We start from the raw sequence: 26,081 nt of genomic DNA on the forward strand, positions 1-26,081 counted from the left end.
AATCTAAAATGATTAATTGGTCTAATGTAAACCATCAGTTTTTATTAGCAAAAACAAGTATGTATATAAAAATTTTTAGAAATATATAAAAATCAAGCATTCCATTCATATACATTAGTAGTCATTTTTTTAAAAGGACAAATGGTATAAAATAGGGATCTTGAAAATAATTTAGATGCTTTAGTTATATGTTGTTTTGAATTAATAAAATTGATCAAATTTAAACCTTTTTATAAAAAAGAAAATAGGCCTGGCACGGTGGCTCATGCCTGTAATCCTATCACTTTGGGAGGCCAAGGCAGGAGCATTGCTTGAGGTCAGGAGTTCAAGACCAACCTGAGCAACATAGTGAGACAGCCCCCTCCATCCCTACAAAGAAATAGAAAAATTCGCTCGGTGTGATGGTGTTTGCCTGTAGTCTTAGCTCCTTGGGAGACTGAGTCAGGAGGTATAGCTTGAGCCCAGGAGTTTGAGGTTGCAGTGAGCTATGATGATGCCACTGCATTGTAGCCTAAGCAATAGAGTGAAACCCTGTCTCAAAAGAAAACAGAAAAAGAAAACTTAATATTTTGACCTGGCCAATTACTGATTCTCCCTTTTCAAATGAAATTCATTTATTTATGTATCAAACAAATACTAATTATTTATGTACTGTTCTTTCAGAGAGCCTGCTAAGGATGAAACAAAATAGATGATTTTGAACAGTTGAATAAATTATGGTGTACCTTAGAGATGCCTTCTAGAGTTAACATTTTATAATTTGGCTCTTTATTTCCATAAATTTTATCAGCAAATATCTGATTTTTACAAGTGTAATAAATTTTTTTTATTTCTTAAAAGATTTACTATTTTTTTAGAATGATCCAGTCCTTTTCTTCCCCTGGTTTCAGCTTTATTATATTTGCTGACCTAATCCCAAGAGCAAGGAAAGCAAAAGTTAAAAGTAAGTCTTTTAGAAGTTGGTGTTGGAGCGTTACCATAAAGCTGTAATCTTCAATATGGTAGCCACTAGCCACATGGCACTTTTAAAATTAATTAAAATTAAATAAAATAAAAAATTCAGTTTCTTAGTCGTAAAAGTCACATTTCAAGTACTCAGGAGTCACATATTGGACATTGGAAAAATAGAATGCATTGAACATCACAGAAACTTCTAGATTTTGGTGTGGTCAAGGATATGAACTCTAACACCTAAATTTGACAGAGAAGGAACTGAGGCCACAGAGTTATTATTTAGAGTATTAGGGCAGATCCAGGATTAGAAATTGAGCTTAGTGATTTTGGTACATTGTTCTTTCTGATAAACCATGGTTTCGTTTGATGTTATTAATATTTGTAAACCTACCTTTACCTTTTAGTATGATAGTATAATTGTCTTTTTGCTGTAAAACCTATTTTTTTTTTTTTAACGTATTAACCTTGTATTTTTTCCCCTAGCTCCAAAGCCTGAGCTTATAGCTGCAGAGAAGAAGTATTTTTCCTTAAAGTCTGAAGAAAAAGGTGAGGCTGATTTTCCCACTTTCAAAAAAATAATTCATTTTTTCATTTTAAAGAAAAATATCTCTGTATACTGAGTCATTTATACTGAATTTTAATAGATGTTTAGTATTTATTTTGCAAGGATTAGAGTTTTCTGGGAGGAATTAGTTTATTAAGATTGATAGGAAATTAAGCTTTTACTCGTAACAGCATTCATTGTAAATTAAATCATTACTTCAGTAGGATGTAGTGTTTAATCAGTTATTTCAAATGATGTATAGGAAAACTAAGCATTAAATTTTATTATTTTTATAGTGTTTCAGTTTTTTTTTCATTTTTTCATTTTTTTTCTTTTTTTTTAAAGGCAGTCAAATTTAGCAGTGGGGGGTTATATAACAACTTTAGTGACACTAATGTTAATTAAGTTCTGATAACCCACTACCATCAGACCAGTGTGTTTCAGTTTTTAAAAAATTCCTTAGAATGTATAAGAGTGGGTTATTACTTAAACATGGAAATAACTGTGTATTATTTAGTCTCACAGCATGTATTTGTCATGTAAACTTGGAAGGTTATTCCAAGGTGTACCATATATATTTTGTTAAAAACATTACTCATTTTGTTGTTTAATTGGAGAATATAAGTTCTTCTCTTCAATGGTTGTCTCTAATAGATTAGCTTGTATATATCCCAAAACTTGAATACTGTTTTAGAATTGCTTTTGTTTCTACTGCCAGTGTTGTAGTCTAACCTGTGCCTGTCTTGGCTAAAGTACTGTATCCTGTTAACTGATTTCTCTCACTTTAGCTCCTTGTCTGGCTTATACTTCACATTGGCATCCGTGTCGCCTTCTTTTTTTTTTTTTTTTTTAAATAGACTATTTTTTAGAGTAGTTTTAGGTTCATAACAAATTGAGCTAAAAGCACAGAGAGTTCCTGTATATCTCCTGTCCCCACACAGGCATCATCTCTCCCACTATTAACATCCCACACTAGAGTGGTAAATTTGTTACAGTCAGTAAGCCTGCATTGACACATCATTATCACCACAAGTCCATAGTTTAGGGTTCCCTCTTTTTTTTTTTTTTTTTTGAGACAGAGTCTCACTCTGTTGCCCTGGCTAGAGTGAGTGCCGTGGCATCATCCTAGCTCACAGCAACCTCAAAGTCCTGGACTCAAGCAATCCTCCTGCCTCAGCCTCCCGAGTAGCTGGGACTACAGGCATGTGCCACCATGCCCGGCTAATTTTTTCTATATATATTTTTAGCTGTCCATATAATTTCTTTCTACTTTTAGTAGAGATGTGGTCTCGCTCTTGCTCAGGCTGGTCTCGAACTCCTGAGCTCAAGCAATCCGCCTGCCTCGGCCTCCCAGAGTGCTAGGATTACAGGCGTGAGCCACCGCGCCCGACCTAGGGTTCCCTCTTGGTGGTGTATATTCTATGGTTTTGACAAATGTATGATGACATATATCCACCATTGCAGTATCATACAGAACAGTTTCACTGGGCTCTTCCTATTCATCTATCCCTTCCCTCTAACCCTTGGCAACCATTATTATTTTTACTGTCTCCATAGTTTTGCCTTTTCCAGAATTTCATATAATTGGAATCACACAGTATACAGCCTTTTGAGATTGGTTTCTTTCATTTAATTAGGTATGCATTTAAAATTTCTCCATGTCTTTTCACAGAGCTTGGTAGCTCATTTGTTTATAGCACGAAATTATGCTCTATTGTTTTTATTCACCAGTTTATTTATCCACCCACTTACTGAGAGATATCTTCATTGCTTCCAAGTTTTGACAGTTACAAAGAAAGCTTCTATAAGTGTGTGTAAGTTTTTGTGTGGACACATTTTCAGTTCATTTGAGTAAATACCCAAGGAGGGGATTGCTGGATCATATGGTAAGAGTGCATTTAGTTTCGTAAACAACTTTCAAACTGTCTTCCAAAGTGGCTATATTCCCATTTTGCATTCCCATCAGCAATGAATGAGAGTTTCTGTTGTTTCTATTATTCTACATTCTTGCCAGCATTTGTTATTATCAGTGTTTTTTATTTTGGCCATTCTACTAGGTGTGTAGTAGTCTCTCGTTGTTTGAATTTGCAATTCCTAATGACATATGATGTTGAACACCTTTTCATGGGCTTGTCATCTATATATCGTTTTCGGTGAAGTGTCTAGGTTTTTGTCCATATTTTAATCAGGTTGTTCATTTTCTTCTTGTCGAGGTTAAAGAGTTCTTGGTATATTTTGGATAATAGTCCTTTATCAGATGTGTCTTTTGCAGACATTTTCTCCCAGTCCGTGGCTTGTCTTCTTTGCAGAGGAGAAGTTGTTAGTTTTATAGAAGTCCACCTTATCAATTATTTTTTTTTTATGAATTATACCTTCGGTGTTTTATCTAAAAAGTCATTGTCATACCCAAGGCCATCTAGATTTTTTTCTATGTTTTAAGATTTTTATAGTTTTGTGTTTTACATTTAGGTCTGTGATTCATTTTGAGTTAATTTTTGTGAAGGTGTAAGGTCATTGTCTAGGTTCATGTTTTTTTCTGTGTGTGGATGTCTAGTTGATTTAGCACCATTTGTTGAAATGACTCTCATTTCTCAGATAAAAATAAATAGTCCAAATATGAGGCCCTCTAGTAACTGACCCCCAAATTACATTTTTGGTATCATCTTCTACCTTTGTTATTCACTAAATGCAGCAGCCACTCTCTATCCCCTGAATATGTCATGTACATTCATAGCTTCATCTCTTTCTCACGGACTGTGCTCAGCATGGAAGTTTTTTATATTCTCCTTTTTTTTTTTACATTTAAGAATTTTTTATATATTTATGTTGCAAAAACAGTTTATACTTAATAGAAATATTTCTTAGTCTCCTATTAGTCCTTTGTGATCTAGTTATTGCTAGGTATGAGTCTTGGATCAATTTACTTTAGTAGTTGATTATATATCTGTCTTAACCTGAAAAACTCATCTCATCAGGATATTTAGAATCAAATGTAAGAAGAATATTGCTGGCTTAATTAGCTACATCATGATTTTTTTTTTTTAAATAGTGCCCTCCACTAATTAGGGAGCAGTTTTGTTAAAATTCAGATAGTGACTTCTCACATTCCCTGAAATCAGTTGTTGATCATATAAATAAAATGGAAGGTGGTGCATTTTTATTACTGTTCAAAGTCCTGGCCATGATGGGGTAAGAGGAACAGAATTTACACTCCTCAGTTAAACAACTAGAAAATTGGACTCTCTGTCTCTCTCTTTCTCTGTACACACAGACACACACACACACACACACACACACACACACACACACACACACACACACACACACACACACGCGCACATATATCTAAAACAGTGGTTTTCAGACATTGGACATTAGGCAGCATAGGACTGATCACTGAGAGAAGGGAAACCAATGAAGTGAGCCCTATAATTACTCCAGCTTATTTCCTACAAGCAGTTTACAGGCATCAAGAAGGAGGAAGCTAGAGAGAGCCTGTTCTCCTGCAGAGTTGAGGACACAGAGACAGGAGTTTAGGGAGCCAAGGCAGCTACAATTTGTAGGGCAGAATGCCAGAGTGGAGGGAACTGCACAGAGAGCACTCAGAGATCTGTAGATGGCTTACTGTGAGGCTTTGACTGAGTGCTGATCTATATATATGTGAAAGGAAACTTCGATAGCTGGAAAAATAACTACTGAAAACGATAAAGTAATGTTTCTAACTCACAAATAGTTCATGTTCCCAAGAGCCAGAGTAGAAAAACCTGATAACATATAGGGCATTGGGTAGAGTCCATGAAAGGGTCTATCACCTTAGACTAAAGGCTTCTCTGCATCTACCTTGGAAACAGAGCCAATTAATTACAGAACAATTTCAACATAATTTAAAAGTATATAACAAAATCTTGTACTCAAGTGTAAAATTCACAACATCCATTCCAATGTTGGATGGAAAAGAAGCAGGAAAATAGCAACCAATAATCAGGAGAAAAATAAGTCAATAGAAACAGCCAGAAATGACAGAAATGGTGGAAATATTAATATTAATAGTAAGCAAGGACGTCAAAACAGCTATTATAAATATTTCCCGTGTTTAAAAAGGTAGAAGAAACATGAACATGATGGTATAAGAACTGGAAGATATAAGAAAGACCTTAATTGAACTGTTAGAGATGAAGAATTTAGCATCTGAAGTGAAAAACACTGAATGGAATGTCTAGCAGATTGGAGACTGCAGAAGAAAGTATTAGTGAGCTTGAAGACATAGCAATAAAAACTATCCAAAATGTATAGGAAAAAGTAAATAGAATATTGGTTATGTGAGTAACCATATCAAGTGGTCTTACTTATGTGTAATTGGAGTATTGATGGAAAGGTGAGATAGTACGGACACAAAGAATATTTGAAGAAATAATGGCTGAAATATTTTCAGATATGGTGAAGATGTTAAATCTAACAATCCAAGAAGTTCAATGAACCCGAAGCAGAAGAAATACAAAGGAAACCACTTTATGGCACATCTTAATAAATTTGATGCAAACCTATGATAAAGAGAAAAGCTTAAAACCTGGAAGAAAATAACTGTCAATTTACAGTTCCCTACCTAACAAAAATGTCTTTCATAAATGGACCCAAAATAAAAGCTTTCACACAAAGAAAATCTGAGAGTAGATTATTGCCAGTAGAACTGTGTTACAGAAAGTGTTCAAGTTATTTTTGGCAGAAGGAATATGTTACTAAATGGGCAGTTGGAACTACTTACTCAAAGTTATGAAGAATGCCAGAAATGGTAAATATGTGAGTAAATATAAAAGGCATTTTTTCCATTTTTAAATCTCATTAAAAACACCAAAACTCTACATTGGAATGATTTAAAAACTTAATATAAAGTATTAGTTTTGAAGTTTAAGTGTGGAAATATGAGAACTTTTTTTTAACAGTTAGTACAAGATAAGGCACGAGGGAAACAATTCTAAATATTTTCAAAATGTTCTCCTTATTAACTGACATGCCTTTAATAGATCCAGGTACAAGGAATAGGAAAAATGGCAGTATTTTGCTAGCGACATTTGGATATATGCATTGGAAGAGAGCCAATGTCAAATCTGAATATTAAATATTGGTAAATTGTTTTAAGTAAAAATATCAAAATTCTACCCTTGTTGCCATGGTCAAGAGAGGGAGCTTTTTCAAACCATGGCTAGGACAAATTTAAGGAGTCTTAAGCCTTCTGACAATGAAATATAGCATTTTCCATTTGTACATGTGTTCATGATTTTTCTCTCTCTCTGATCACAAAAGATACCCTTTGAAAAGCTCTGTTTTGTTGAGGGGGGGCGGAGAGCTACTGGAAACCATGAAACCAATCACTCCATTTACTCTCAACTCTTAAGTGATTTCCCATTGTATCATGAGATACTTTTCTAAATCTTTAGAATGGTGGTTAAACTCTCACTGTCTACTCGCTGCCCGAAACAACCATGTGGGTTTTCTCAAACCTGCTTAGCAATTCTGGTCCCTGTTTTCCCATAAGTACCTAGAATGCTGGTGTGCTGTGTCCCAGGAAAGTAATAATATCAACACTTTGGAGCACAAGTTATTCTGCTTTCTAGGAAATGTTTTTTATATATACCTTTCAGTAAGATACTCATCATATCTTTGGTATGGAGATGTACATGTAATAGGAAGGGAGGAACTCATTTATTTTGGAGTGCCAGGTAGGGAGACATATAAATGTATAGGAGAGGATGTAACAAAAGCTTATCTATGTGTCATGTCCACCACTTTCCTTCACCCCCATTATACCCACAGGAAGAGCATAAAATTGTGCTGGAAGCCAGTCTGTTTCCGCACTTTTACTGGTGGACGCAGTGAATCTGTGCCCACTTTGCTTTAGGAGCATTACTTTCTGACTTTCTGTTATTGAAGTGGTAACAGAATCTGCTTTCTTATTTTTCAGTTGATTTATAAGTAGAACATAACCAGATAATACACCCTTCCAAGCAGGGAGTAAGCAAGCAGGGGATATGCTACTAATGGCATGCTGGGTTCCTAATGAGCAGAATGAGAAGGGAAAGTTGTGCTGGTGGATATTTCTTCTTGAGGTTTTCTTACCTCTGCATATGTGTAGGTTTTAGCCTGACATTAAAGGGCATCAAGTTACTGTTTTGGGGAAGTTATAATCACGTACTAGGAATTCATTAATTATACATGAGACTATATGTATGTGTATGTGTGTTTGAAGGCTCATGAGTTCAGCCACCATCTGTATACTGCTAATTCCCAGTCAGTATTTGTTTGGATTTATTCACATTTATTGCTTTCTTTGTTCTTGGATTTGTTTGCATTTCATATTTTCTGCCTAAATACCTATTATTTTTTTTTAGACTTCCTTAAAGGTGGAACTTTTTTTTTTGTTTGAAAGTATTTTATATCCCCTTTATTCTTGAAAGGTATTTTTGCCTTACGTTGAATTCTAAGTTGATGAAATAGTAGGCCTTGGTACATAATTCAACAAAATGCCTGAAATGGAAGTCTTGAGGTATCCACTTTGTATCTTTGCTTAGGAGTAAGTACACTTTTCCTAGGAGTCAACAAAAGGCCTGCCAAAGTTATAAAGAATAAAAACTATCAAAATTAAGATGTAATAGAATAGTGTAGATTTTCCAACTCATGCTGACCATAGATTCTTAAACAAATATGAAGTAATTTTCATATTACACATTGATTGGAGATGAGTGTCCAAAAAATTCTTTTGTCATGTTTTCTGGAACCTTGGTATAATACAGTATATTTTGGTGTAGAATTAAGATCAAGATCAGCATGTTTAAGACTGATTTAAAGGCATATTTTATTGGAAGTACTGAACTCAAGTGCCTTTTTACCTGTGACACAAACTGTAGTGTGTAGACTCTGAGTTGAGAGCTGTGGCAGGGCTTAATCGTATTTTGTATATATTGTGCTTACTAAAAAGGAAATGATACTTACCTCTAATGTTCTACAAAGAACACTTTGATATCTGTAATATGTTCCTCCAGCTCAAATCTAAAAATAATATTGACCTCTTAAGTAATGAATCATATTTCTTTATTTATTGTACTTACTCATATATTAAACAGACTTTTATCCAGATATTAAATACTCAGTATTGTAAAATCACTCAGTATGTTTTTATGAGGCAACTGGCTTTTGCCGGTTACTAGGAAGAGTTTTAAAAAATTTTTTGTTTTTCAAAGTGATATTCTGACAATTGCTACTATAGTTCAATAAATAGTTAATATCCACAGTAATGAGGATTTTGTGGTTGTGGAGATCCTTAGAAAATGAGCATTCAAATCTGTTAACTGTAGAAGTGAAGGTGATTTCAGGTCACAAAAAGCATATGAAAAGAGTGAATATATATATTTAAGAAGTTGCTATAGGTGCGTAGGAGGAGCTGTTGAGGACGCTGGAAAGATATATTTTTCTATAGTTGTTCTCAATCCTAGCTGTATAATAGAATTACCTGGGTACCGTTTCAATATACCAGTGTCTAGATCCTCCAGAATTTTTGTAGGGTAGGATGTAGGTATTAATATTTTTAAAGCTCCCCAGGTGATTCTAATCTGAAGACAAAGTTGGGAACCACTTTTCTAGGTCATGAAAGGCCATTCAATGCTATGACAAGGAATGTGTTTAACTGTTTGTTTATATCTTGCCCTGCTTATAAAATGATTTCAAGTAGTGATAAGGGTTTCAGAATTTATCATGTGGACATAAATAAAATGTATGTATGTGTCATACATATAGATGTATATGTGTGATATATATGACACATGGCACATCAGTATGTTTGAAGGCTTCCTATTGAAATTAGGGAAAATAAAATCTAGCTTACAATGTTGTCTTCTCAAAACAAGTCTTTCTTGACTACATTACCCTTAGCTTCTATTACCAGATTTTAAGAAATCTGTACCTGCCAACTTTTCTAATTTATCTCATACTACTTCTCTTTTCATGATCACTGTATGCAATTCAATCTACTATTGTATGATGATCATAGAATACCAGCTGTTTTTTTCTTCAAAGTTACACGGTATAGTCCTCTGGAATTACTTTCCCCTTATAAACTTTAATGGCTAGTTCCTTCCCATTTTTCAAGTTCCAGCTTGAAATGTTGCTTCCTTGACATTGGTCTTTTGCTTAATTACTACTCCATCTAAAAGTAGGCATTTCTCATTATTGTCTGTCCATATTAGTTTAGATATTTATTTTTTGTATATTTTCTTTTTCCCATACCTGACTAAACTCCACATGTGGCAAAAGGTGTGTGTGTATATTTCTGTACATTATTTTCATTGGTTCTCTAGTGCCTTGCACAATAGGTAAATAATACATAGGGAATACTCAATATGATATTTATTGTGTAGTTTGAAGGATTTTTAAAAATTTGAAGGATTCAAGGGTATGACTTATTCAGATTTGTTTTTCTGAAACTTCACTTTAGTGCTTTTGAGATAGATATGGTTATGTGGATGGTGGGAGACAGTATGGATAAGAGGAAGTTGAAATGTTTCAAGAGCAAAGAACAGATAGTCCTTGCTCAAACTGACTTAAACAATAGGGAAATAATTTCACATAATTGAAAATCCAGAAGTAGGAATCATATGACTTGCAACTCAAGTGATTTCATTATGGACGTGGATTATCTCTTTCTCTCCATTCTGCCATCCTCAGTGTTCACTTTATCTTCACACTGGCTCCACTTGTGGTCACAAGAATGCTGACGGTGACAATCAGGGCAACATGATTTCTTGTCCATTTGACAAGAAAGAGAGGAAAACCTCTCCCCAACCATGGAATGTAAGTCCTTTTCAGTTTCTTGGGACACCTTTGGGCACATGTTTACTTCCAGACAAATAAAACTTGTAAGAAGAATGCTATGCATTGATTGGCTTTATTGTAATCATATGAAGGTAGCATGGACTTAGGCGACGCAACTATGTCGTCTGCTGAAGATGCTGAGATAAAGCTTATCTTAAGAAAGGCAATGTAGGTGATTTGAAGTCCACATTAAGACATCTTGTTGACTAATTGGGCCCTAATGGTTGTGAGGATGGGAAAATGAGATATAGGAAGTATGGAACAGAGACACATTCTGGAGGGAAATTTGTGTGAATTCAGCTTTTGACATGGAATTTGATATGAAACGGGATGAACCTTTGCTAAGAGTTTGTATTATGCATTTATTAAGGAAGGTGCTATCCTGGAAGTTAGGTATGAAATTTATGGATATGGGTAAGGTTATCTGAGAAGATTGCTTAGAGTAAGAATGGGAAGAGAGCTTAGCATAGAGTCTTGGAATATGTACATACAAGAAGTTGTTAGGTAAACTGGGATACTTGAAGCAGACTGACAGGGAGTGGTCATAGAGACAGGCAGAATGATCAGAGAGCAGAATTATAAAAGCCAAGGGAGTATATGTAAGTCAAAGTTGAAGTAGGGGAGTGTTCTGGCAATGACAAATGAGGACCAAATCCCCTGCTGAGAACAATAGAAATGGTTATTTGAAGTACATGTGTGTATTTGCCAGGAGTCATCTGCTAGGAGTGGGAGAGCAAGCTAAGAGGAGAATGAAGAATCATAGGACAAAGATAGAGGAAAGCCCAGTAAAGAGAGTCTGGCATTTGGGCTCATGTTTCCTTTTGAGGCATATACCAACTCTAAAAGTGATAGCTGAGACTACGAAAAGAATTTTCAATAGACTTTTGGATTCAGGAGACAAAAATTGGAGTTTAGGGCTATGAAAGAGGTAGTATCTTAGTAAACTACTAGAGTTTGATTTGGTTCCCAAAGGGTTTCACTGTAGAAGGAAGTGTGAAATGGAAGTAGACATAGCTCCCAAGAACACTGAAGCTTAACTTTTAATCATCTTAATCCTTGATTGGAGGAAGGTGGTCTGGAATTTCTGTTGCCCCTACCTTAGTTTACTGACAGAAGTGAAAGTAAATATTCCCTGGAGAAGATGACATCATCTACAACTTTAAATTATCTGTGTATGTTTTCATATAAATATCTTCTGTACTCATTCAGAAATAATTAGGCATACTTGCAGCTATGACACATGACTAGAACCAATAACAACAGACAATGGAACCTGGCCCTTAGGGCATCCATATATTGGAGATACTAGATACAAACTTTAAAGTATCTATGCTTAATATATGTTCAGAGTAATAAAACAGGATCATTTTGCCAGATTTAGAAACCATAAAATTGTGAATTTAAGTATAAATAAATTTATTTACATCTGTAAATATATACGATGTGTTATTAATATTTGTGTGTATATCTGAACTGAAGCATAGAAAAAAAGGAAAATATAGAAAAGGACTTAAGATATATGTAGAATACAGGCCAGGCAAGATACATGTAGAATACAGGCCGGGTGCAGTGGCTCACGCCTGTAATCCAGGCACTCTAGGAGGCTGAGGCGGGCAGATTGTTTGAGCTTGGGAGTTTGAGACCAGCCTGAGCACGAGCGAGACCCCATCTCTACTAAAAATAGAAAGAAATGATCTGGACAGCTAAAAATATAAATATATATATATATGTATATATAAATTAGCCAGGCGTAGTGGCGCATGCCTGTAGTCCCAGGTACTCGGGAGGCTGAGGCAGTAGGATTGCTTGAATCCAGGAGTTTGAGGTTGCTGTGAGCTAGGCTGATGCCACGGCACTCTGGCCTGGGCAAGAGTCTCTGTCTCAAAAAAAAAAAAAAAAAAAGACACATGTAGAATACAGTTGACCCTTGAACAATATGGATTTGAACTGCTTGGGTCCACTTACGTACTGAATTTTTCCAACCAAACATGGATGGAAAATAAAATATTTGCAAGGATGCGAAACCTGTATATACACAGGACCAACTTTTTGTATAGGTAGGTTCCACAAAGCTGACTGCGGCACCTGAGTATGTGCAGATTTTGGTATACATGGGGGTCCTGGGACCAATCCCTTGCATATCCTGAGGGATGAGTGTATAATGAAAAGGTCTAATGTACTTGTAATCAGAGAACCAGCTGAGAAGGACAAAGAATGGAGCAGAAACCATATTTGAAGATACAGTGGTTTTTAATTTTCCAAAAGTGATTAAAAGCATCAGTCCATAGAATCAAGAAGTACAATGGAACCTAACCTGGATATATGCAAAAAAAAAAACCTGTACTCCTGTACTCACTGTAGCCATACTGCTATAAACAAAAGACAAAATATTGAAAGCAGCTAGAGAATAAGACATTAACTTTAGAGGAGCAAAAATAAGACTGACAGCTGCTTCTCAGTAGGTAAAAATGGAAGTCAAAGACAATGGAATGTTATCACCAAGGTATTAAAAGAAATAACTGCTAACCTAGAATTATATTGCCAGTGAAAATGTCTTCAGGAAAGAAGATGAAATAAAGACATATTTAGACCAATCAAATCTGAGAGAATTTATTATCACTAGCATGCCAGTACTATAGGCAAATTCTTCAGGGAGAAGGGGAATTATTCCAGTTGTAATGTTGGAGATTTAGAAATGAAAAGCAACAGAAAGACAATATTTGGGGAAATCTGAATATTGACTATATGAAACATTGATAATGTCTTCTGGGCTTTCCTAGGAATTAAAAGCACAATAAGACAGCAAGACTATAAATGGACTTAAAGTGTTAGGGCAGGAGAAAAATTTATATTTGACATTAATGTCCAGGATGTGTGTTGTAATTTCTAGATAACTACAAAAACAGTTATATATATATAATTAAAATTAATAGTAAGGAGAAATGGAATAGTACAAATTAATGCAAAAAAGGAGAGAAAGTAGAACATAGATGAGGCAGGAAAAATAGCAAGTAATAAGTAATTATAGAAAATATAGATGGATTAGGTATTCTAATTAAAAGAAAAATTGTTAGGATTGATAGAAAAGGAAAAAAAACAACATCCAACCATATTCTAATAAACAGATACATACCTTAGCAGTAATGATTCAGGAAGGACTAAATTGAAAGGATAGAGAAAGATATACTAGGTAAATGTGATCAAAAGAAAGCTGGTCTAGCTAAATTGATAGCCAACAAAGTAGACTATAAAGCAAGAAGCATTATTAGACTTGAGAGAGACATTTAATTAAGGGAATGTGATTTATAACAAAGTTGCCATTGCGGTGGAGAAAAGATGAAGTGAATGATGTTGGTTAATTGATAACCATATAAAAAATGAATACATGTTAACCTGTACATCACTGAGTGCTTGCCTTGTGACCTTTGTGATACTAAATGAAACTTGAACTTTACCTCCTAACTTGCATAAAACTCATTTCCAAGTAGATTGTAGCTCTAAATGCTAGAGGCAGAACAATGTTCTAGAAGGTAGCATAAGCAAATATTTCTGTGTTCTTCGAGTAGGAAACTTATGTCTTTAATAGGACGTACAGGCATTACCAGAAAGGAAAAGACTGATTGTTTGGACTACTTTAAAATTAGGAATGTCTGTTACACAAAGTCACCTTTAAGAGAGTAAAAAGGTATACTACAGAGTGGTAAATGATATTTACATTACATATAACTGACAAAGCACTTATATTCAGAGTAGGTAAAGAATATCTGCAAATAATAAGAAAAAGACAGCCTAATAAAATATAGGAAGAGTCTTGATTAGTCACTGTATCAAAGTATGAAAAGTTATTTAATTTCATTACTCATCAAGGAAATGCAATTTTAAATCAAAATAAGATTCTATTATATACTCACCAAAATAGCTGAAATTTCTAAAAAGAAAAAAAGATTCACAATACTAAAAGTTGATGAGGATACAGATTAAGCAGGGCTCTCACACATTATTGGTGGGAATTTAAATTGTTCTATCTAATCTGGAGAACTAAAGAATATATCCATATCCTATTACCCAGCAATTTCATTCCTATTTAGATACACAGCAGAAATGTGTGCTCCATGTGTAAACCAAAAGGCTCAAATAAGACAGTTTATAGTGGCATTATTTATATTGGCTCCAGTTTGGAAATATCCATCACTGGTAGAATGGTTAAATAAACTGAAGTATGTTCATATACCAAGATACCACATCACAACAAAAGAATGAATTAGAGCTACACACAGCAACATGAATCTTACTATTTCATTGAAGTAAAGTTAAAAATATGCATAAGTAATATGTGGTATTAGAAGACACCTTTGGATAGGAGCAGTAGGGTAGTGATTGGGAAGAGGTACAAGGAGAATGTTAGAGATGTGGATAATGTTGAGATCTTGGCCTGTGTTGTGGTTAGTTGGGTGTGTTCATGTGGTGATAACTTCTCAAGCTTTGTACTCATGCTTCGGAAAGTATGTTATACTACAGTTAAACCACTTCAGTGAGACAAATATGGATAAATTTCTTTGTCCTAAAATTTTCTAAAATGTTAGGAAAATAGGTTCACTTAAGAATATACATACTATTATATGGATAGTTCTGTGTTTTTTCTCTAATGCTTCTCCAAGTGATAACAAAGAATATTTGATTTTTTAAATTAGAATTTATGCATTTGGAATCACTCAGGCTTTGATGCCAATATTGTTTATCACTTTTTTTTTAATTTCAATTCATGCTGCAGGACTCCTACCCTTATCTTAATTAATAAATAGGTTAACTTACTATGTGTAATGTTGATACTATTCTGTAGTGAGTAAAAGGACATATTTTGTTAGCATACATTTTAGCTGTTTGTAGTAAAAAATTCTTTATATACTTATAATTCTTGCTCCTTTTCTATATCTTAAATTATTGTAATGTCTGTATCTTAAAGTAATTCTTCTTTTGGCATTCTGGTAGCTAACATAGGACTTTTTTCCTTAAATCTAAATTTCCTCTTTGTTTTGGCAAATTTCTAGCTGAACTAAAATTCTAGTACTCAAAACTGGATATCCACATGCAAAAGAATGAAGTTGGAGCCCTGTCTCACACCATATACAAAAAGTACCTGAAAATGGGTCATTGACCTAAATAGAAAAGCTAAAACTCTTAGAAGAAAACATAAAAGTAACTCTTCATGGCCTTGGATTTGGCAATAGATTCTTAGATATATGTGATACTGCAATATAATAAGAAATATATATTTGATCTTTGTCCCTGGTTCCTAGCACAGAGCTAGCTCCTAAAACCCTTGGAATTTCCTGGGTCAGAAGTGTGTCTTTCTGTTATTTGTGGCAAGCATGTTCAACCACATATGAGCTTATGAGTTTGTATTAATGAGATGACTTTTGTAAAGCCCCCAGGGATGAAGGGCTGGTTGCCAGGGGTCCAACCATGTGATTAGCTTCCCTTAAAAACTCTAGACAATGGGGTTCAGAGGGCTTCTGGGTTAGTGAACACATTGAGGTTTGGGGAAGGTAGTACATCTGGGTAGGGCATGGAAACTCTGCACCTCTTCTTGCATACTTTATCCTATGTGTCTCTTCCACTTGGCTGTTCTGAGCTGTATCCTTTATAATAAACTGGTAATAGTAAGTAACACATTTTCTGAGTTCTGTGAGCTGTTCTAACAAATTATCAAACCTGAGAAGGGAGTTGTGGGTACCCCTGATTTATAGCTAGTTGGTCAGAAGTATAACAGGCCTGAACTTCTGATTATCTCTAAAGTGGGGGCAATCTTGAGGGGCTGAGCCCTTATCTCGAGGGATCTAATACTAACTCCCGGTATATAGTGTCAGCATTGAATGGAATTGTAGGACACCCAGCTGGAACAAGAGAATTGGTTGATATGGGAATAAATCCCTACACATTTGGTGTTAGAGTGTTATGAATATAGAGAAGCACAGTTTGTTCTGAATTAGAATATGATACCAAAAACACATTTAACAAAAGAAAATATAGATAAATTGTACTTCATCAAAATTAAAAACTGTGTATCAAAGGACATGATTAAGAAAGTGAAAAACACCCTATAGATAGGAGAAAATATTTGGAAATCATATGTCTAATAAGGTTCTAGTATCTGGAATATATATATATAAAGAACTGTTACAGCTCAACAGAAAGACAACCTAGTTAAAAATGGGAAAAGGACTGAAATAGACATTTCTCTAAAAGAGTATACAAGTGGCCAACAAAGCATCTTTAATCTTTAGGAAAATGCATATCAGAACTATAATCTGCCACTTCACACCCACTAAGATGTTTATAATTTTTTTAAAAAATGGAAAATAACAAGTATTGGTAAGGATATGGAGAAATTGGACTTCATATATTGTTGGTGTGAATGTAAAATGTTTTAGCTGCTGTGAAAAACAGTATGTTGGTTCTTTGAAAAAGTTAAACAAAGAATTACTCCATGACCTAGCAATTCCACTTCTAGGTAAACACCTGAAAGAATTGAAAACAGGTACTAAAGCAGATATTTATAAATGAATGTTCATAGCAGCCCTATTTACAATAGCCAAACAGTAGAAACAATCCAAATGTCCTTCAATGGATGAACACATTGTGTTATAACATATAATGGAATATCATTCAGTCACAAAAAAGGAATGAAATACTGCTATATGCTGCAATGAGGGTAAGCCTCAGAAACATTATGTTAAATGAAAGAAGCCAGATGCAGAAGGTAATATATTCTCTGAGTCCATGTGTATGAAGTATCTGGAATAGGTAAATCCATAGGAGATACAACGCAGTTTGCTGGTTGCCAGGATTTGGTTGGAGGTGGGAATGGGGAGTAACTGATGAATGGGAACAAAGTTTTCTTCGGGGCCAATGGAAGTGTTTTAGAACTAGTTGGAGGTAGTATTTGCATAACATTGCTAATATACCAAATGGCGCTGAATTGTTCACTTCATAATTTTTAATTTTATGTTATATAAATGTCACCTCAATAAAAAAAATCTAGTGTATAAATGCATTACCCTCTTATAGTAGGTATATAATAACAGTTGATTTAGTCATGGACATACCAGGAATGATGGATCTTGTTTTTGTCACCTTTTGATTTCCATAAATATTAAAAATATTCTTTTATGTTAGAATAACACTACAGAATTGATTTCAAGCTGTTTGTGTAATATATCTGTTAAAAGAATATATTCAATTAATCAGTAAACCTGTATTTAATTTATCCTTTTGACATTTTTCCTAGTAATTTATATAAAACATCTTTCTTAACATTTTGTAGAAATTCAAGTTTGGCTGGTTGTTACAACTATAGAAAGCTCCATTTGATTATGGTCAGAATTGGAGAGTTTGGGCTTTTGCTCCTGTTGGTATAATTATATGCTAAATTGTTGTATCTTGAGGTTTATTATAAAAATAAATTTTTGTTTCAAATGATGATGACCAGAGTTCGGATCAACTAAGCTATATTTTCACATGATCCATGGGAGGTAGAAAATAAGTGGTAAAGGCCAGGGCACAGTGGCTGATGCCTGTAATCCCAGCACTTTGGGAGGCTGAGTTGGGTGGGTCACTTAAAGCCAGAGTTTGAGACCTGCTCGAGCAACATAGCAAGACCCCATCTCTACAAAAACTAAAAAATCAGCTTTGTGTAGTGGTATACATTTGTAGTTCCAGCTATTCTAGAGGATGAAGCAGGAGGATTGCTTGAGCCCAGTGGTTGCAGTGAGCTATGATGACACCACTGAACTCTAGCCCCAGTGACAGCAAGACCCTGTCATATAAAGAAAAAAAAAGTGGTAAAACTGAGACATTAGTATTCTGTATTTTTGTTGTTGAGAAATGAAAATTGTGATTTTTCAGGAGTTTTCCTGTGGCCTATGGTGTGTGTTTCCTAGTCACCACTTTCTGGTTAACAGAAATTTTTATAAAATTATTTGCAATCCTGTGATAGGTATTCTTTTCAAAGACCAAGTAAATTTTGAAAATTATTCACTGTTACACTTAGGAGTTTCTGATTTTTGCATATATGCCTTATGACAGATTTTAGCTAACTGTTGTATCATGAATATCTCATACATTTGCACATGCATCAATTTTAATACCTGTTCTTAGTACCTAAAAGATCAGGAAGCGAATATGTCATGTGTAGTTTTTTTGGTGATAAAATTGTTTTTCTTAATGTGGCATAAAATTATTCTCAATATTGTTTTTTTTCCAGTATATTTTCTTGTCTGTCAAATGGAAATATCCATTTCATTGGAGTATTAAATCAAATTGTGTTAATAAAATTCTTAGTACAATATAAATACAAACCTGTAATTCTCTTTTTTGGGTAACCAATCTAGCTTCAGCACCGCCCCCCCCCCCCCCCCGCCCTCCATCCTCTGCTCTCTCTTGTGGTGAGACAAGGTCTTGCTCTGTCACCCTGAGAGTACAGTGGCCTTATCATAGCTCATTGCAACCTCAAACTTCTGGGCTCCAGTGATCTTCCCACCCCAGGCTCCCAAGTAGCTAGGACTACAGGAACACGTCACACCTGCCTAATTTTTCTGTTTTTTGTAGAGACTGGTCCCACTCTTGATCAGGCTGATCTCAAACTCCTGGCCTCAAGCAATCCTCCCTCCTTGGCCTCCCAAAGTGCTAGAATTATAGGTGTGAGCCACAGCGCCTGGCCTCAGTTTCTCTTAACATTTGATTTTTTTCCTTTGCTGTCATGATTATTTTTAAATTAGAATGTTATGTAGCACTAGAGTTTCTATTTGTTTTCAGTTCCCTATATTTCAGTTTCAGAAAATGGTCTGGGTTTAAGTCTAGGCAGTTTTCTACTTAGAGTAAAATCATATGTAGTTATATTTAACATAGAATACTACCCCTAAAAGGCAAACATGCTAAGAACATAATAAAAAACAGGCATTATTCATTAATCAATCAGAAGCTTATTAGTGGTTACTTCCTCCATAAAGGCAAATTTTCTTTCCTTTTTAAAATCTATTTAGGCTTATTATTAACACATTAACTGCTGTGTGAGTTGTATTTAACTTATGCCAGTTTCGAGCCTAGGGCCTCATGAAGCATATGTAACTGCAGTTGGTTAGTGAAAATCTTACTTGTTGATGTTCTTATTGTTACAATTAATATTGACAATTTTATTGCATATAAGTCATACACAGAAAACAATAAAAAAAATTTTTCATTAAATTAGAAAGGATCGTTTTGTTTTAAAAGTTTTTATTCTGTTTTCTAATAAAACACTGTGGCTCCAAGGAAAAAATTTTTTTCTAACGTGGCAGGCAATGTGTTACATTAAAATAAATACAGCAATACACAAATACAGAGAATAAAAGTTAATGTCTGTCTCCATCTCACAGTTTTCCAGCCTGACTTTAACTTTGATAAATTGAAAAACCTAAATAATTTTGATTATTAATAACTTGTTAAGTATTTTTTAATCATCAGATGAAAAATCAGCACTGGAACAGAAACCTTCTAAACCAGCAGCTCCACAAGTCCCACCCAAGAAGCCTACTCCACCCACCAAAGCCAATAATTTATTGAGATCTCCTGGAACAGTGTTCCCAAAGCGACCTGAAAAACCAGTTCCTCCACCACCTCCTATGACCAAGTAAGTTTTATGTAATTTTAAATTAGTTTTATTGATTTACCTACCCTTGACCTAAATGGCTTTATTGCTTTTCTAAATTTTGAAGTAATTTTTTTTCTTATTTTTCAAATTGACATATAAAATTGTATGTATTCATCTTACACATGATGTTTTGAAGTATTTATACATTGTGGAATGCTTAAATCTAGCTACTTAACAAATGTGTTACCTCATATAGTTACCATTTTTGTGATGAAAACACTTAACATCCACTCTTAGCAATTTTCAAGAACACAATATATCGTTATTAACTATAGTCACCATACCATATGATAGATTTCTTAAACTTCTCTTATCTAACTGTAAATATGTATTCAGTATCCTTTGACCAGCATTATTCCAGTCTCCCCTCTACCTGCCCCCTAGTCACCCCAGGCTCTGGTAACCACCATTTTACTCTCTGCTTCTAAGAGATCAGCTTTTTAGATTTCACTTATGAGTGAGATCATATGCTATTTGTCTTTCGGTGCCTGGCTTATTTCATTGAACATAATGTCCTCCAGATTCATTCACATTGTCACAAATGGCAAGATTTCCTTGTTTTTTTATGGCTTAATAGTATTTCATTGTGCATATGTACCACATTTTCCTCATTCATTCATCCATTGACAGGTTGCTTCCATATCTTGGCTGTTATGCATAGGGCTACAGTAAATATGGGAGTGCAGGTATCTCTTCATACACTGATTTCATTTCCCTCAAATATATACTCAGTAATTGGATTGCTAGATCATGTAGTACTTCTATTTGTAATTTTTTATATGGAATTTCCTTACTGTTTTCCATAATGACCGTAGTAATTTACATTCTCACCAACCGTGTACAAGGATTCCCTTTTCCTTACATCCTTGCCAATACTTTTATCTTTTTAATTTTTTTTGAAAAGTTAAAATTTAATGTTGTAAATAACATCCAAAGAAATTAAAAACAAGTTTGAGAGCTGGATATATACACAAAGATTACAAGTAGGTTCTGGCAATTTGATTGGAGCTTTTTTTTTTCTTGAGGCGGAGTCTCGCTGTGTCACCTGGGCCAGAGTGCCCTGGCATCAGCCTGTCTCACAGCAACCTCAAACTCCTGGGCTCAAACAATTCTCCTGCCTCAACCTCCCAAGTTGCTGGGACTATAGGCACCCACCACCACGCCCAGCTAGTTTTTCTAATTTTAGCAGAGAGGAGGTCTTGCTCTTGCTTAGGCTGGTCTCCAACTCCTGACCTCAGGAGATCCTCCCAGAGTGCTTGGATAATAGGTGTGAGCCACCACGCCCACCTGGAGCTTTGATTAAAATTCAAGAGCAAATTCTCGGGGGGCTAAGCACCATTCTGTCTGCTCGTAGTTGGCAGTCCCCACCATGTTGAGACTCTTGGGAGTTCTAGTAGAAATCTAGTCAGTGTTGAAACCATGACAGTGACCAAGGAGCTCTTATGCATGGACCTGTACATGCTACTAGGTATTGAGGCGAAGGTAATAGGCAAAGAGGTGAAGAGGGTGTATAGGCAGAAGACCCTCTCCTTCTACCCAGACAGAAATCTAGATAATTTCAGAGCAGCTGAACTCTTCCACTAGGTTTCTCAGGCCTTGAAAGTATTGACTCTGATGCTGTATCCAGAGCTGCATATGACAAGATTAGGAAGGCCAAGAAGCAGGAAGCCGAAAGGACTGAGAAACTTGAGAAAAGGAAGAAAGTGAAGCTTGACTTGGAGGCCCAGGAATGGCAGGCCCAGGCCCAAGTTGAGTGGAGGAGGAAGTGGGGAGAGCCAGAGCATCAGGACCCTAGAACAAGAGATTGAACACCTTAGAAGAGTGTTCCCAGCAAACTGGAGGAATAGCAGAGGCTGATTCAGGAGCAGATATGGTGGGAACTTGATCAGAGGTTAAGAGGAAAGGCAGAAAATACCGAAGGCAACGGAACCCCAAACTAAACCTAAAATAGAAGTATAAGAAAGAGGAGTAAAAGTGCAGATACTCCAAAGATGACTTCTTTCAGCTTTTGTAAAAGTATAGTGAGGTTCTCAAAGTGGTGCTTCCCCATAAGAAGGCAGGCAGGCACAGCTGTGTTGGAGTTTGTTACTGTCATGGCCGGGACTCTGGCTTTCTGGAATAAAGTTGGCCTGGTTGATAAATCCTGTGAAGATTTCCTGATTGGAGTGATGGCCCCAGGGTGCTTCAGCTACTCAGGACTGTCAACGGGCTCAGTACTGTCTCTCCCCATGATGTGCATGCAGCAGCTGATCCACCCAGATGCTGCAGGAAATCAAGGAGGGGCAGCTTACTTAGCCTCTGGCTCCAGCCACCCTACAGCTCCCTTTGTAAACACCACCAATAAACTTAAATTCAGGAGCAGTCTGCACATTTTGACTTAGTTAGCACTATTGCTTGCCTTCAAACCAGTCCCTCGGTTGTTGCAATTTAATTTTTTAAGTATTTTCCATATTTTCTCTTCAATTTAATAATTCTGTTAAGTGTTAATTTATATTCACAACAGATGAATATAAATTAACATTTTATATTAACTCATTAAATTGTTTTTACATTTTGATTTTATTATGATCTGTCTAGGGTAGAGGTTTACATTTATGAGAATAGTTTTACATAACAGAAAGTAATCACTATTATGCTATAAAATCTTTGTTATTAAATCACAATTTTAAAAAGTCATATTTCACATACAAGTGATTTATGCATATGTTTTTCTCATTTCAGGATGAATGGAGATGTTTCTACCATTTCATCAAAATTTGAAACTGAGCCAGTATCAAAACCAAAGCCAGATTCTGAACAGTTGCCACTTAGACCAAAGTCAGTAGACCTTGATTCTTTTGTAGTAAGGAGCTCTAAGGAAGCAGGTAAGTCAACATGGACAAAGGTGGTGTATTAAAAAAAGTTGTCAATATAGTTTTTAGAAACTATGTAAAATATGTATATACAGTTTGTGTGTGGATAGATTTAGTGGAAATTACATAATTGGAATTTGTTTAAAATTTAGTAGCCAGAGTAGAAAAATAAACTTGAAAGACAATAATGTAGGTAAATTTTTTATGGTTCTTCTTAGTTAGCAATTTCTTACTGATTGGAGGACTGAAATGGATAAGTTTTTATAATGGTCAGAGAACTGATATGAATGTTACAAAAAGATCATCCATCCGTTACTCTATCCCTTCATAATGGTATGACCGTGCTACCTAACTCAGGCAGATACGAATACATGTTAATTTAAAAAGTTTAAAAATGTGGTGGTATAGACATTCAGTGCCAGATTAGATTATGTTTAATGAGACTTTCAAAATTTCTTCTCTTATCTGGAGATACTTTTGTTTCCAATACAAGAAAATATGCTTTTTATGACTCTACATGTCGGCAGACTTGACTTCTTTTGCTCAATGTTATTTTTTAAGCTATAGGGTGGATTTTTCAGCCTATTAATCATCTTTGTCTACTAGATACTTCCTGGTCTTTTATAGCTATTAGTTGTAGAATGGAAAACTTGGAACAGAGAAGTCTTGATGAAAGTCTTACTTTTAAATGCATTGTACAATCATAATTTGTAGGAATGGTTATTATTTTGTATAGTGCTTTGCAGTTTTTAGTTTTTTACATTTTTCAAAGCACTTTCTCATGTATATTCTTATTTTTACAGTAAGTCTAGGAAGCAGATGCTATATTTTGTGTTTAAACAAAGTAAGCTACAGACACACTGAGTATACACAATCACTTAAATCCAAAGAGAACTCTTTAAGTTTCCTATGCTCTTTTTTTTTTTCTTGTTTTGAGACAGTCTTGTTCTGTGGCCCTGAGTAGAGTGCAGTGGCATCATCATACCTTATGGCAACCTCAAACTCCTGGGCTCAAGCGATCCTCCTACCTCTATCTCCCAAGAAGCTGGGATTTCAGGCATGCTACCACACCCAGCTAATTTTTTCTAATTTTTGTAGAAACAGGGTCTTGCTCTTGCTCAGGCTGGTCTTGAACTCCTGACCTTAAGCAGTCCTCCCACTTCGGCCTCCCAGAATGCTAGGATTACAGACGTCAGCCACTGTGCCCAGCCCTCTGTGTTATTCTTCAAAAAATCCTAATGTCTTAATATGTATTTTGGCTTCACTGTTAACATTTCATATTTACATTTAAACTTCAAAGCCAATTACGCTTAGATGTTTTTTGTCACTGTACTGTAAAATGTACTATTACATTTCAAAATTTTTCAGGTGACCTTATTTTTCATCCCTCTTTTTAGTTTGCCAGTGCAAAAGTTCTGACTAAAGTGTGACTTCTTTCAGTCTTTTAGTTTGAATACTTAGTAGATCCTTTATATTTGGATCCTGCTTGCTCTGGATGAGGCTATATTCATTGCTAATTTCTGAGAATTGAGATGTTGATTGTATTTTAGAGAAATCCACTGAAACATATTCAGTTTGTTTTATTTGGTGATAATTTTCTTTCTTTTCTTTCTTTCTTGAGCCTTGCTCTGTCTCCCTGGGTAGAGTGCCGGGGTGTCAGCCTCACTCACGGCAACCTCAGGTGATCCTCCTGTTTCAGCCTCCCGAGTAGCTGGGACTGTAGGCGTGAGCCACCACACACCTGGCTAATTTTTTCTACTTTTGGTAGAGATGGGGTCTTGCTCTAGCTCAGGCTGGGCTGGACCTTCTGACCTCAAGCAATCCTCCCGCCTCTATCTCTCAGAATGCTAAGATTACAGGCATGAGCCACCTCGCCTGGCCAAATTTATTGTTAAATAAGTTTTAAAAAATCCTCTGCATGTTTTTAAAAAAATATCCTGCATTCTTTTTTATTGTGCTTAGTAGTAAAAAATAGAATTTTATCAGTTCATGTCTTCTGTTTGATTTAAAATATAGCTAGAAATTGTCTTCAAAAATAATAATTGAAGAAAAACAGATTATTTGCACAATTTTAACTCTGAAAATAAAATATTGCCATTATATTTTTAATTTTCACAATTTTCTGGGATTTTTATCACAATTTTAAATTTTGATGGAGGCCCTTTGGGAATTGAAAGAGTAACATCTAGAATCTGTATTTATCTGTTGCTTTGTATCATTCTTAAACATGTGCTTTATTTAGTTTATTTTAAGGTAGTGGACATTTTTTTAAAAATTTAGATAAAATAAATTTTTACTGTTTAAAAAAACTTATTCTGTATACATTCACCTACAAACTTTGTTTGCTTTGCTACATTCCTACTAAAAATAATGTTTCAAACTATTGGTGGTTGAAAAGTTCTGTTTACTTGGTTTTTGGACCCTATTCTTGTCTTTCATTCACAGTCACTACTTACTCTTCATTTAAATAAACAAAGAGGCTTTGTGGAGCAGGGTTGGAAAACTTCTAGGGTTTTTTTTTTTTTTTTTTTTTCGTTCTTCAAATAAATAAGGAAATAATCTAGAGATGCTGAAACTTATGCAAGTCAGAAAACTAACAGCTACCTTCCAAGCTGCTGTTCTTATTTCTTCCACTTTTACACTACCTTTGGTGTACTACGCTTATACCCTGAGAAGTTCAGAAAATATAAATTTTGGGGATGGAGTTCATGTTAAGTACCAAATATTTACTAAGTGAGTAAATCCTTACTAGTGTTTTAGGCACAGTAGAATGCCAAGATAAAAGACATAGTTGATGGTGGCAAATAGCTTATGCCTATACATCAATTCAGAGGCTCTTCCTTGATACCTTTTATTCATTAGAATATCATCTATTCCTACTACTTGTAATGTGGAAGTGCTCTACTTCTACAAGAATGTTAACACCTTTAAAGAAAAACATGTTTTGTCTTAAATACAGCCTCAAGTTTGGCATTAGGTTGAGACATAGTTTATATTTTGGCTTAGTTTGAGGTTTTGCATTTTTTAAATAACATGAAACTATCCCTTTTAATGTAAGTTTCACAAAGTTTAAAACATGAAAACCTCTTATTGAGAGTTTGATTATTATGTAAAGTAATTTGAGGTGAAGTGGTATAGTAGAAAGTACATTGACTTTGCGGTTAAGAAATAGGGGTTTTAT

At 35.0% G+C, this 26,081-nt stretch overlaps 1 protein-coding gene and 1 pseudogene across 2 annotated transcripts in view; both read left to right on the forward strand.

Annotated features, from left to right (window-relative positions):
• The window catches only part of LOC123632925 (CD2 associated protein), a 125,215-nt gene that overhangs the window by 79,119 nt on the left and 20,015 nt on the right, over positions 1–26,081 (forward strand). For both annotated transcript variants that reach the window (XM_045543705.1, XM_045543704.1), the window contains exons 11-13: positions 1,438–1,500; positions 19,862–20,027; positions 22,770–22,912. In XM_045543705.1, the coding sequence (XP_045399661.1) occupies positions 1,438–1,500; positions 19,862–20,027; positions 22,770–22,912 (372 nt within the window). The remainder of the gene's footprint in view (positions 1–1,437; positions 1,501–19,861; positions 20,028–22,769; positions 22,913–26,081) is intronic.
• Positions 21,468–22,429, forward strand: LOC123633485 (annotated as a pseudogene).

Source organism: Lemur catta, chromosome 2 (assembly GCF_020740605.2).
Source record: "Lemur catta isolate mLemCat1 chromosome 2, mLemCat1.pri, whole genome shotgun sequence".
NCBI classification, from domain to species: Eukaryota; Metazoa; Chordata; class Mammalia; order Primates; family Lemuridae; genus Lemur; species Lemur catta.